This window comes from Lissotriton vulgaris, chromosome 5 (assembly GCF_964263255.1).
Source record: "Lissotriton vulgaris chromosome 5, aLisVul1.2, whole genome shotgun sequence".
NCBI classification, from domain to species: domain Eukaryota; kingdom Metazoa; phylum Chordata; class Amphibia; order Caudata; family Salamandridae; genus Lissotriton; species Lissotriton vulgaris.
Window position 1 is genome coordinate 1,006,518,006 of NC_141693.1, and position 15,156 is coordinate 1,006,533,161.

The 15,156-nt window shown below is 39.8% G+C and overlaps 1 protein-coding gene across 1 annotated transcript in view; it reads right to left on the reverse strand.

Moving 5' to 3' along the window:
- Positions 1-7,279: 7,279 nt before the first annotated feature.
- Positions 7,280-15,156, reverse strand: part of LOC147711895 (zinc finger matrin-type protein 4-like) — a 1,215,746-nt gene continuing 1,207,869 nt past the window's right edge. The window contains exon 8 of the mRNA XM_086922617.1: positions 7,280-10,225. Coding sequence (XP_086778743.1) covers positions 10,077-10,225 — 149 coding nt within the window. The 3' untranslated portion in view covers positions 7,280-10,076. The remainder of the gene's footprint in view (positions 10,226-15,156) is intronic.

Here is a 15,156-nt window from a genome sequence, read left to right on the forward strand (position 1 = left end):
CCAAATATATATTTGCCCCCACCAATAATCCACTTTCTACCAACCATGTTTACTGATGCATCACCTTTCCAGGTTGACATGACAGTCTTCAAGGCTGACTGCATCAGAATCCCAATCTGCTTGTGCAGCAATTTACTCAGGTATTATTCGAGAAGCATAGCTGGAAAATGACTAAGAATAATATTAAAAATCTTGAGCTGCACAGGTTAGGGATTTGATCCCATTCTAGATCATTTGACTGGAAGTAATACAATTAGATACCATAGGGAGTAAAAGGTCATCTTTCACCATGCAGTCACCAGTTATCCTCAGAGTCAGGTTGAACCCTTTAGATTTTGACTAGGTTCCACATGCATATGTCTTCTGAGAAACAGACTAAGGGCTACCGATGTATGATGGCTACCTTTCATGAGTGGTGTATATTAACCCTGCCTCTAACAAAAAGGGTCTGATTACAAAAACATGGCCTTGTCTGATGTGATAATTAAAACAAATCTGCATGTCCTAGAAATTACCGGGTCTTTTACCATGTAAATTCCAGCAACATTGCACCACTTGAAATTTAATTTCCCTGCATACAGTGATGTTTGCATAGGGAATACAATTTACCAGATCAATTATAATGAAGGGCTTAATAAAATCATTCAAAAGGTCTAGTTCTTATACCCTTTGCTCTTCACTGAACAATTTTGTGCTAATTGGTGTGTTCTGTAAATAAGAAGCATCTTTAGAGTGCAAAGAAGTCTTACATGTTGTTGCCTACCATGGGCAGTGCTGGACCACTGGCTTCATCCAGGACAGTTGGTTTAATTTAAATGAGAAAAAGATTGGTTGGAAACAGGCAAGGTTATAGATTACCTCGAAACTATTGGCCTCAAACCTTGGTGAGCGACTTCTATAACTTCATGGCACACTTGGGTCCGATAATATTTCTTTTTATTTAAGCATGTGTGCCAGTTATATCAGGGTGAAGACCTGAAGTCAAATTACCTTGAATGCACCAGGGCAATGTTTCACTGACATTCATTTCTAAACACCACAGACTGTACTAGAACTGTTGCCAATTTATTTCAATAGTACCTTGTAAACTGGATTATTGCAACAGCTTGCTGGTGGGCTTCTCTCGTTACTATGTCTTCTTAAAACAAAGGGCCTGATTTAGATGTTGGCGGTAATGGTCCTACCGTAGCTTTTTCAGCGGTTTTCTCATCTGGTGACTTGGTATTCCGTCCGCTGTATTTAGATGTTGGCAGGTCTCTGGAGAGAAGACAGTTGTGTCCTGTCACCTCTACTGGAATCTTTCTCCTGCATTGACAGCATCAGCGGCAGAAGAGGCTGTCAGAGGGAGTCCTGCCAAGGATACCGCCAACCTGATTACGATGTGCCTTTCCATCAAGGCAACTGTGGCGCGGAAACCTCCAATCTCGAGTTGGGGGAATGAAAAAAAAGAGTTGAAAACGTACCTTTTTCGATGTCTCACTTCCGTTTTCATCTTGAACCCCATTTTCCAGGTCCTTTCTGTGTTGCTGTTGCTGTTACTTCACCACTACGCTCAGCAACCCCGTTGTCACTGGAATCTAAGGTAGGCTTCTGTGTCTCTTATGTCAATATATATCCTGTGTTTGCATTTGCTTTGATTTGTGTATATTTACATTGCTCTCAAATGCAATTTTATTATGTGTCATGCATAAGTTTTCATCTTACAACTTATCCTGGTAAAATGAACACATCTGTATTGACACACCAAAAATATTTTTGGGTGGTGGTTGTTGTGGGTGTTGGGCTTGTGGTGCCTGGGGATGTACATTCAATAGTGTTTGCATGTTGTTGGTGTGAAATGCTATATGTACAAAAAAGGCATTACACATTATCTACAGATACATTATGACACATTCACAACATATATGTGTAGTAAGATAAACATGAATGGTACTACCTGTCTCCACACCACCACTGCCTCATTTCATCAGGACTCTGTGCCAGGATACCATCAGCACAACAGGAACATCGAAATCGGCTCGGTGCAAACCCCCTGGCCTGACGCCAACAGAGTACTGTTACCCAGCAGAAAAAAACACAGCAGCAGTTGGAAACGGTCTATTGCTGCAACATCTAAATACAGCGGTGTGACCGCATTCAGCTCGACAGAGTACTTGGAACCGCCATGACCCACCAAGATCTAAATCAGGCCAAAAGTTAACTTTTCTATCAGATATTATTCAGCATAACCAGGTGTACCACTACCACGTCCTCCTGTCCAGATGATGAAATAAGATTCTGATAAAAATCAGGCCTTTCTACAAGTTAACATTTATATTGCAAGTGGTTCATGTGATCTCCCTGTGCTACCTTGCCAACATCAGTTTGAAGGCAATCCAATACAGAGGCCACATAAATTTACAAAGAGGTTTCATGGGTATTTTCAAAGAAAAAAAACTCGGAAAGTAAGAACATTGAGAGTAAAATATTTTGGTCCATTTAGTTGAAAGAAGTAACCATTGGTTAGACCATCAGAGGAGTTGTAAAACATTAGGTCTACAACACAATACTCAGATTTTATGGATACAGCACATTTTTCAAGTAGATAATGTCAGATTTCAAGACTGCAGGAATACCTCATGTCACAAGGATGCCATCTAATCTCTCAATGACTCTCTTTTGATTGATAGATGAGAGATCTTCTATCAATGGAAAATGGGAGTATTCATCAACAATCACCATCAGGTGATGTTCATTGTGAAGAAGACTGAAAAAGTCAACAGCATTTCTTTCCCATGAATTCTTTGGCAACTCAGACATTTTTAAGGTGTGATGAGTGGTTTTCAATGGAAGGCAGTTGCATAGATGCCAGGCCATCAATTCTCTTTTAACTCTATCGTCGAGATGTGGAAACCAGACTTGGTCTCGGAGAGGTTGTTTTCTGGCAACGATTCCACAATGATATTCATGGGTCACTTGAATTATATGTTGTCACAGACTCTCCGGACTACCAAATCTCGAATCTCTTAGGATAATGCCTTTCTGAGTAAGTCTTTGCAGTTTTAAACTTCTGGTACTCACTGCCACTGGTAAGAGGTTGGGGGTGCTGGTGCCAAGACTGGTGTGTAATGTCTTTTAGTTTTAACATGTCACTATCTTGACTTGTGGCAGTGATGATTTGTTCAAACGAAATGGCAGTTGGTGTGTTTGCTTTTCACAATGAAATTCATGTATGTCTCAGCTGTCTTGGTGTAGTTGTATTCTTATAATCGCAGACCCCAACCTTCAATGTGAGGAGGCATCATTCCCTTTGGATTGCCAAAGATGCTCAACAATGCTTGATGATCTGTCACAAGCATGAAAGGCTTCCTATACAATAATACGTGAAAATGTTCACAAACCCACATCACTGCTAAGTTTTCTTTATCAGGTTGTGAATAAGCATGTTCCATTTGGGACAAACGTCTGCTTGCATATGCTACAATACATCCTCGAGCATTTGGGTATCCGCTGTGATGTGCAAGGATGGTGCCTAACCTGACAGGGCTATCATCAACAACAATGTCGGTATGAAGCTTCGGATCAAAGTATGCCATTTCAATTGCAATCTCAACAGCTTGTTTGCTTTCCTGAAAGTTTTGCTCGCATTCATGTGACAAATGAAAAGAAACATTATTTTTTGTCATGTCTCTTAATGACGCACTGACAGAGGCAAAGTCTTGTATAAATCTTGAACAGTAGCTGGCCATTCCAAGGAATTAACTTAACATGGAATAATCTTGTGGATGGACTGGCAATTGACAACGCTTGGACATCAGCTGGATCAGGTATCATGCCCCCATCAGAAAGATATAGTCAAAGAATTTGAACTTTGTTTTATGGAAATCAGATTTCTCAGCATTCAAAGTAAAACCTGCATCACCAAACAAACAGCACAATTGTGTGAGTGCTTTATCGTGCTCCTTCTGTGTAGCTCCGAAAACCAATATGTCATCACTATAATTGAAAACATTCATGATAGGCTGAATGATACCTCAAATGACATCTTGGAACAGGTCTGCAGCTGATTACACACCGATACACAGTCTTTTGTAACGGAACGAACAACATGTATAGACAAGGTTGTAATGTACCTGCAATTCTCCACGAGTTTCAACTGATGATACCCTTTATTTTCAAATCAAGGTGAGGTAATACCTTTGCACCATTCAACTGTGTTATCCTGTCAGCAATGTGTGGACATGACTGTTGTTTCTTTTTCAATTGCTTTGTACGCTTGACGCATATCCACACAGTTACACCAATCCTTCATTGTCCTTGTTGGGTACTACCACTGTGGGAGAAACCCATGGCATTTTACTAGTGATATCATTTTTGAGTAAGGATTCAAGTTCTTTTTCAACAGCTTCCTAAAGCAAAAATGCAATTTGTCTGTGTCTTTGAGCAATAGGCTGGACTTCCCCATTAATGTGTAATTGCACTTTCATAGTCTTGAATTTTCCCAATTTATGAAACAACAAAGGGAATTAACTCTCTATTTTGTAATGACCATTCATGTTATAGTTCACTGATATCAGCCCCATACCAGCAGCTGCGCTGAACCTGAGTAACCAGGCACTTGATGCTGTACCATGAAGTACATGAATGGGTGCCTGGACTTTTGTTTTCTTGTGTTTCATCGTTGCTACAAATGAACCTTGAATTTTTTATGGCATGATACAGCCCAAGAATACGCTTTAGTTTTCAATGGGCTAAGTCGGGGCAATAGATATAGTTCATTGTATTTCTCCTCACGAATTATGTTTATTTGCGCACCACTGTTGATAATAAAAGGTATTGAGCCACCATTGACTTTTAGTGTAATCTTCGAATAGTACTTGAATTACTTTGGTGATTTATCATGTCGACTTATCTTTCACCTATATTTTTTTTCACATGCACACATTTCTCTGAGGTAAACATAGACATTGCACAACCATCTGCTTCACTTTCACTTGAGATTAGATACTGATTTACACTATGATTTACCCTGTAAAACAGAAAGCTTATGTTGTCTTGTAGGAACACTTCCAATTTGGATAAATCAACAATGGATTACAAAGTCACACCAGGCCAGTTCCTATCTCATTCGCTCTTACACAGCTCAGCACTATTGAGGAGCAGTTCTTCAATCTTCGATGTTGTAAATTTGCATCTAATATTTACACATTGAAGAATGCCAAAATAGGCTTGATAGCACTTTTGAGCTCTGCATCAGTGCTCTCACATACGTTAGCACTTTTATATAATCATCATAACCTTGTGCAGACACTATCCAGAAGATTGCAAGCACACAAAGCCCTAAGGAAGTAATTTATGGCCCACAATTTTTTTGGTAGGTCAGCTCTGCTAGATTGCTCACCTTAGGTTTCAGTCTTGTGTCTTCTCACACTCGCTTCCTTAATGCGATACTCTTTTCTTACAGCCACTGTTACTTTTCTTACAGCCACCAAAGTGCAGCATTCAGGTGAGTGTATCTGTAGTGATATAGACCGTGGCTTAGCCCCACCACGTCCTAAGTGAGAGGGCATGCCAGCAGTCTTGCACCAAGCTGCTGTTACAGGTCCACTCACAAAGGCAACGGGAAGTTCTCTGACCTCGCTCCTGGACTCTGCCACAGCACCAACCACTGGGCTTCTTCTGCTGCTGTATATCACTAGCAAGCCTGCACATGCTGCAGGCCAATCAAGCAGAATCTTGCCACAGTGCTCTATCCTGGGGAGTTCTCCAAAACACTGGAGCTGCTCTCAGTCCTGCTGCTCACTGCTGATCAAATATAGTCTGTGTCGCAGTGAACTCTTCACGACATTGTTGGATTTCTGGCTCTGGCCATGTGAGTCTAACACCAGCGAAGCCATCTTTGACATGAGTCTCTGGCACCCTTCTCCTCAACATTATTTTTACTCAGGTTAGAATAGTAAATTAGATCTCTTAATGTATGTACTTTCATCAATATTTGCTAGACTCGTGTTAGAAGAGTAAATCTGCCCACCAATGTGTGTATTACCCCCAATGTTTGCAAATATTTTGTATGAATTTAATGTAAAAGTATATATTTTTTAACATTATTATATTTATTTTATTTTTTAACTTGTGTTTTCATTAAAGTACATATATATGATATATATAATATGAATTATTAATATCTTTTTTATTTTATGTATATTATTTAATAGATTAATTTTAATTCATAGTATCATTTAAAAAGGAATTATTGATATCGTATTATAAAGTTACATCATGTGTTTTGTATGAATTTAACTTTTTAAAATGTAATAATATGAGGGATTTTATATTATATATTTTTATAATTTAAAAAATAATATAACTGTTTTGCTAAAGTTGTGATAATGTTAAATACATTTCTATATATACTCACCAATTCAATGTTAATATTTTGGTCCACAGTACTTTTGTCGTCGATATTCTTCTACTTTTCATTACAAGTATGTAGTCATTATTTTATTCCTCAATATTTTTGTCGTGTGATATTTTTAAGGTGGATATTCGGTCCTACAATCAAGTGACAACACGATAATGTGCATTAAGGGGCACAAATAAATATGTAATATGTGGACACAGGTTTTTGCAGAAGAATCGCATGTTGTTCCATGTCAGGTGCGAAATGTATATAATGCTCTAGTTTATTCTTTGCATTGTCTGATTTGTAGTATTTTACCCATTATAAGTGCAGGTCCACAAGTATAGAATGCAAAGAGAACAGTATCAGGATAATATTCTCACAACAAAGATATTAGAAGACATCGAATTGTATTTCACTCAGCTCGCATGCAAGCACACACCTCAAAAGTTGTTTGTTGGGATTTTTTAACCTTTACGTATAATAGAAAATGAAAACTCAAACTGTTATGTTCTATATCTCCAAAGTTCTAAGTGGCTGAATCTGTCCTATGTGAAATGAGCCATTTGATAGTTGTCCCATAGAATATACGAAAGAATATTTGGTATGCTTCATATGCTTCATCTTTCTGGTGATGAAAATTCAACTTATTGTTTTGGATTCTTAAGTGTCCTCTGATTCTACACGGCTCGGCATTAGGAACAAAACAAATAAATAAATATAGATTTCAGTTATTTCCCTCTCCTTTCCCATTTTTTCAGGCAGTGTTTACATTTAACAGCAATCACAAATCATGTAACTGAATAATTTGTTTTACGGCGCTCAGAGCATCCAAATTGAACACGAACAAAAAGTTCAAATAATGCTCCAGTTGTCAAATAACACCCAACAACTCAGAGGTTAAAGACGACTTCAATGTATTGTACAATTGATGACTTAAAAATCATTAACAACTGCTGTTTCAGCCAAAAATGACACCTGTGACATCAAGAAACTCACGATGTGGATTAATAACACAAATTGAGATAAGAATATACACAATCATTTTCCAGTAAAAGCCCTCCAGGGATTAAGAATCATGGGCATATGTCTTATATGGTGGAGGAATGATGGCTCATATTCACAGCCAGTGCTGAAAAAAGTCACCACATCAAACCATTTTACTGATTCCCACTGGTGATCTGAAGAAAACGTATGGGTGGCGCTTACCTCGTTATGACCGCTCAAAGTGTTGCACATATTTTTATTGTTACATTCCAAATTTGTTGGTGACACTAGCGCTGGGACGGGAAACAGGCAAAGGTGTACATAACAAATAAATGACTTTTACACAACAGAACATGATGCTTTGCTCCAACAAATCCACTGGGTCCCTGCAAAGTTTGTTGATGGGAGGCACTGGAGCACATTTTCAAGATGGCTGCTAGAAATTCCAAGAACCAGCCACTTGTCCTTCTTGCTTTATTTTCCAGACATGCCCTATTGAACTGGCAAGAGAAGACCTATGTTTTTGTCTAAGCACCAGCAGTGGGAAGTACAATCAGTGGACACAGAACTCTGCAGAAAGACATGTCAGTACTTGTATAGAAATGCAAGAGAGCTTCGAAAAATTAGGAATATAGATCATTACCCATCAACACATGCAGCCTAGGAGAATGCTACCAAACACTGAAAAGGATAATTCCTTGTGTTTAGGCATGGTACAAAGTGGCACACCATCACAGAATGATACATTCCCTTGCTAAGTTAGACAACACTATGTGGATTGCTGGGCTGAAACCGAGAAATATGTATTCATGCAACAAGCAAACCTTTTAGATGATGAAAGGAAATATAACTTTAGAGGTATATGCTGTGCGGGAACAAAACATCAGTCAAGGAGAGCAAGTACATTTCTGCTATCTTAATCGACCCAAAGCGAGGTGAAGCCCTCACAATAAAAAATCTTCATTGTTTCAGGAAACGTGTAACACATAGCTTTAAGGGGTATGGAACATCAAGGAAAGTAATGGAGTTATTTCAAGAGAGTGTTTTTGTACAACACAAATAAACTTCACTGTCTAACATATCTGCCCTTTAGAGCAGAAAGCGGTGCATCATTTTCTTGAAAAACCTCTCTAAACTCGCTACTGTGGTGCTTTAAAATGACCTTTCTGATCCTCGCAGAAAGAACATGGAATTGTTTTTATTCGAGAGTTTTACGGATGCCAATAGTTTCAGTAGCTCTGCTTGAAAAGTGTAGCTTTAGTTGACATGAGACTCACCTGGGGAAAGGTATCCATCTAAAATATGTACAAAGCTGTTCCTCAAGTGGTGCCACACTGTGGATCAAGACAGCAGCATTCAGCCTGAAATGTATCTGCCAGGTTCAAGTGTGAGGAATCTGCTCTGTTGTCAGAGCTTGCATGGTTGATGCTACCATGCTGTAACAGCTGTGGTAGCTCTTGTATATCCAAATCTGACAGAGGGACCTTCTGGTTGCAATACTCTTTTGTGGTTTAGATGCTTTTGCATTCATATGGGCTCTGCTACCCTCCAAACTGTAAGGGGGTCTGCTGTAAGGTAGAATACTCTGCTCCACTACAAACATTGCATGGGATTTTATTTTGCCCAGTGTCTAGCACATGCCTCTGGATTTTTATGCTGTAAAAGGCCTCAGTCAATACATGGTGCTCCATTAAGAAAGTGATGACTCATTTAAATCATCATGTCCATGCTGAGGGACATTTAACAAATAGTTGAGGATTACTAATGAAAATTTCGAAACAAATCCCTTGCTTTAGCCTTCAATCTTATTCCTGCTCTTTTGTTAGAGTTCAATCATTTCATGTTTGCAGGTGCCGCTCCCTTGTCACAATCTAAAATGAGAATTTCTGTTCACCACTCATTGCTTGTCTGTGACATTTACTTGACTCTGACCAGGAAGTGCGGATGATTTAAATGAGCCAGGTTCTTCTGCAATGAAAAGCAATAGATGCTCGGGGTCTCAACAAAGTGACATTGTGAAATTGATGCTAATTAATATATTATTGCTAGTGCCAACCCCAGAAGCCATCTGCTTGCCTTTAATGCCTAGAATTCATGGTTTGTGACAGGACCACCAGAGAAGTCCCAAGCCTACAAGACCCACTCACTATCCTAATGTGTCCAGTGGAGATTTGTTTCAAACATTTGAATGGAACATGGGATTTGCATTCAATAAGGCATTCTATTATTAGCCTGAATTTATTGCGACAGCTATATTAAGGGGGTTTACCACAGTCTCTTGAGAGTGGTTTCAGTGCTATTCTCCCCCATACGGAAAGACCAGGACTGGTGACCAGGCAATAAACTGATGATCACCCACCTCAAAAGGTGCTTACATGGAAACAGGTTCCAGAACTGAAATTGATGGCCGGAGACGCTTTAGGCATTGATTGGTAAATGGAAATCATCTTTAAGGTTTCTTGAAGACAAGTAATAACTTTTTTTATGGACCACCATTTCAGAGGGATTACCTATCAACATATTTGAAAAGGAGTTGATGTCGAGAGGTAAGTATAGTGGCTCCATGGCTTGCAGCTGTATATATTTCCTCACATGTTCTCGCAGGTTCACGAGCCCTTTCAGAAGTTGATTTATAGTCACATAGAGGGCATTGAGAGCTTCTAGTCCAGGTGCCACAGTCCTGACCACCTTCCTCCAGCTCATCCCAGAGTCAATACAACATTCTGCTCCTCTTCATCAACACGCCAGAAAACAAGGAGGTCTGTAAGCCTTCCTGGAAGTAAGATGCGCCGCCTCCTAGGACCGGTGTTTCTGGGACTGTGGGGGAGCTTCCGCCGCTGTTGTCATCGCTGTTAAATGCTGAAATAAAAAATGTTAGAGTTTTAGATATTTATTTCCATATTTGAATGAAAGAAAAAATATTCCTTACAGAAAATACAAATTTGAAAATACGGAATACATTCCAATAGAGACAAAGCAGCATAACACAGAAGCTGGTCTTACGACTGTATTAAAATAAATAAAGAAATGGGTATAAAATGCCACACTGGAGGAACACAAAAGTAACCCCTTAGAAATGTATCTCTACTTGGAAAGGTGATCTTTTTATTCGGTGAAACCATAGTCTGGTAAAGAGAAAGGATAAAAGTTAGGACCTACCCCTCCCTCTCTCTAATGTAGACAGGTAAAGAGAGTTTGACAGCGACAAACAGAAAAAAAAGAGAAACAAGTGTGGAAGACAGGTAAAGGGAACAAGGGAGGTACACTGCCCTCCACAAACCCCCGGATACGATTGATATGAATGTAAGGGAACACACTGGGATGTGGCCTGATCCAAGAAGCACTAACACTTTAGTGACCAATCACTGAAGGCCACCCCACATTTGGGAAGCTTCCACTGCTAAACTTGCAGTGGAAATTTGCATATATTTATTGACAAGAAGGTTGTTTTTGTTGCCTGCATATTTGTTGATGGTGCTTAGAAGAAAAAAAAGACTCGTGTGCCACACTCGTTGGATCTCAGACACAGCACGCTACTCCAGAGACGAGAAAATGCTACACCTTACGTACTCTGGACATGTGTACATGACTAGGCACTGGTTTGGTAGTTGGGCAGGGCAAATACCCATTGCATCGACCACCACCATCGGAAATTGTAATGGAAATTCATGAAATTTTGCAAGAAACAGTTACACGAATTTGCACACTTCGATTAAATAAAGATTTTAATTTGTATAGGGAATATTTTGCAAAGGTATCTGAGACAACCTCTGCTTGAAGACAGTAGATTGCATTGCATTTACCTGAGGTCTGACAAGTAAATTTCATTTCAATTTGTACGTAAAAATGGCACACTCCATTTCTTCCATCATAGAGTTCACAAAGTTACATTTTAAAACAGTTTTAGTGCAAGAGTAGTCATTTGGGAAATTCTCCAAAATGTGTACCAATTGAACCGGCTATATTTGGTATATATTATATTATTTTCTCCAAATTCGACTTAATTTGCTAATATTTATGGTGATTGAGACAAGTGTCTTCTCTAAGGAAGCTATGCCGGATGCAACTATTCATGTTTTCCTGTCTTTTGATGTATTTTTGGCCAAATGCATAAGTTATTTCTGTGTGTGTATGGAAGAATACGTAACCAATCCAGTTACTTAACTTTATATATCCCATAAGGAGGTGATTTTAAATTTTATTCATTGCATCATTTTAGCATTTAAAGGTATCAAACCCTCTGAACAATAAAAGCAATACCTCGATTCTTTATGACTTGTGTGGTTCTTCTTGTGTAAAACGTGATGTACAATGGTACTGGTACTCTGCTACACTATGTTAATTATGAATATGTTTTGCACGGTCTGAGCAGTTCTGGATATGTATTGCTTTACACTAGTTTTTCAGATAGCATCTGTTCTTTCCTCCCCTGGATGCTGAGGCATGAGCAATTTAGATCTTTTGTAATACAAGGATCTTGGGTCTGTTGTACAAAACCCTTTTCCTGTTACACACACTTGCAAAATCACAGTTTTTGCCAAAACAAAAAGACTTATTACAACTTGAAAAGGCCCTTTTATAAATGGGTTTTTGCCTCCCTTTCCAAATTACGAACTGGATAGGATGTTATAGTGGAGCCCCCCCCCCCCCCCCCACTTCTATTTGGTGATTCATGAAAGTGTTGGTTACAAACCATTGATCCCTTACCTACCTCTGAGTTGAAGTGCTAACTGATTCACAAAGGGAAAGCTGTTCGCAAGGGAACCAGTCCCCACTGCTAATTGTGTCAGTAGATCCAGGCGGAACACCAGTTGTCCAGGGGACCACTGCCTGCCCTTCCCATCTTCCCAAACTGGAACAGTTTTTTGTTAAAGCAGCACATGTCCCTTTAATGGATACTGTTGGACCATGCCTTTTCTGCAGGTTCACCCCAAACTGTTTGACTTTTTCTTTCCACTTTTTGCTGAATTAATTATTGTTGGCCTTAAAACTCAATGCACTTTACCACGGCTAACCAGTGCTAAAGTGCTTGTGCTCTTTCCTTTAAACATGGTTTAATTGGCTTATACCTAATTGGCATATTTAATTTACATGTAAAACCACTATAGATCAGTATAGCATACACCCAGGGCCTGTAAATTACAGCTATCTGCCACACTTATTGTTCCACCCATTTACGTTGCAGCCTGAGAGCAGTTTTAAACTGGCTTTTGGAAAAGGCATTTAAACCCCCATTTTATTACATACATGCCACCTCTAAGGCAGTTCCCAGTTAGCCCATGGTATAGGGTACTGTGTAATTAAAAGGTTAGACATGTACTTTTAATTTTACATGTCCTGGTAGTGAAAAACTACTAAATTTGTTTTTCACTACTGTGAGTCCTACCCCTCCCATAAGATAGGATTGGGGCTTTCCTATAACATTTAATAAACTGTAATTCGCAATTGGGAGAAGGTAGATAAGTCATGTTCAGTACCTATGAAATTATAGTAATAAACCCTTTTTAATGATAAAAACATATTTTTCATTACAATTTTGTGAATGCCCCTTTTAGAAACGTATCTTTTTCCTGCCCTTAGTCCTTTGTGCCTGCAGCCTACGTTAGCTCACATGTCTGGGTGTAGCTGATAGATAGACTTTGTGAATTCCTCCCAAACAGTCACACAACAGAGGAATAGGTGTGCCTCAAGGGGCCATCTGCTGGTAAGATAGGGGGGTGAAGCTGAGCATAGCCGCACTTACAAATGAATAGCCAGTGCTCTGCCTTCACACAAAGGGTGTAAGGACCCAGCATTATTATTGCAGCAAGCTTGGAACCATGCACTTCAAAGAACCATTCCAGAAGCTTCGCCTATCTTCCAAAAGAGGGGCACCAGGTTATTAAAATAGGACCATCAGACCCACTCTTCAGTTCACTACTGGACCTGTGGAAGGACTCTTAGAGGACTGCCTGCTGCTGTGACCTGCTGTGCACTCTGCCAGACTGCTGCTGTATCTTGAAAGACTATTTACTGCCTGGAGCCTGCCTTGAACCCTCAGTGACCAGCTCTGCTGTTGAGCCCTGCATATTCACCTGCATCCAGGATTACCACAAGTAACTCCAAGGGCTAGTTTGCTGTCCTCCTATTCACAGCCACTGGGGCATAAAAAGTTTCATACATCTTGAACCTGCACCTGGATTCAGCCTGGGTGATTCCTGAACTCTCAAGAGGTGCCCCACTAGTCCTGGACCCTTGGTTATGCTCCTCAGCTGCCCAGATGGCCAAGGTTCAAAACTGAGGACTTAGAAAATGTTTGGCTAAAAACCTCTCTGAGAACAAGCAGGAGACTGGGATCAACGTCTGCGCTTATCTGTCTGAGTTGCATTGCCGGTCTAATTGACTTTGCAGCTTCTCCTGCTACATTCTTCTCCGCAACAGCTAATCTGTTTCAGTGGAGCTTCGCCAAAGCGGTATCTGACCTTGTGGAACTCTCTTCGGTTACAGTCCTCTGCATTGTCCCACTGGAGATTTTTGACTTTCATTTTGGTGACTAAGTCTGAACGGACAAATATTCACCGCAGCTTCGACTCAAGGCCAGCCAATGACGAAGCTCCCTCCTCGGACACCTCCTGCAGCTTTGCTCCGTGGAACTTTACCTTCTCAGACACTTTTACTCAGAATTTCTTCTAAGTCCGAAGGTAAGCGCTGACTGGGCCCAGTTGAATTTTTGTATCTGAATCATGCGCCATCGTGGTCAGCCATATTTTTTATCTTTGACCTGGTTTCGTGCAACTATATGTTATTGGTTGATGCTTTGCACTTTTAGGGACTAGTTTTCACTAAACAGTTCTACTGATTGGATTTTTGTCATTTTGGTGTCAAATAATTGATTATAATTTATTTACTCTGTTCTTCTAAATTGGTTTGGGATTTTTCTTGGATTGTGTTTTAACTTTATTACTGTGTGTGTGCTGCATAAATACTTTACACATTGCCTCTCAGTTAAGCCTGACTACTTTTTGTGCAAAGCTACCCAGGGTTAAGTTCAGGTAATTTAGTAACTTTTTGTGGTTCACCCTGAAAGGGATTGTGGCTTTTGTTTGATCAGGGCTCACACCCCAGTCAACCAACAACCCTTTTTCTTACAGTTACCAGCTTTTTGAAAAAAAACCTTTCCTGTTTGGCAAAGCAAATGCAGGGACAGTGGCCTGCTGTCCATTCTAGTCCTCCATACCTGCATTTTCTGCCATCACAGGAGATTGGAAATTGAGACCGTCCTATTTACTATCCATCTGGAAGGTCATTTTGCAATCCCCGTGCATGTACAATTGTGATATAACCTATTAGTACATAGGCCACATCTCATATTGCATACTGATTTACAAACCAGCTAGTGCGCAATTTGCACATCTCTGGTTTGAAAAGGGTATCGTACATGGCCCCGCATTCTTGTATGGTTTCTCACGCAAAGCCATAGCAGAAGCCAAGTGAAAATAGTGTGCATGATGCTCAAGTGCACAGTCTGCATAGGATTGTTGATAAGGTGGGAAATGTGAGGTTACTTTTTTTGAGCCTTTCTACTTTCTTGCAACACAGAGCTTCAACTAATATGCACACTTTTGTTTTATATGGTACTGGATTCCATATTCTTGAAGTTTTGCTGCACTCTAAGTAAAAGTGTGCTATCTTTACAAAGCCGGTCAATTCTCATTATTTCCACTGATAAAAGCATGAAGAACGAAGTTGTCCACAAAAAGACCTGCACCTGTGACCTCCAGGTTGGTCACAGATTTCCTTTGCAGGAACAT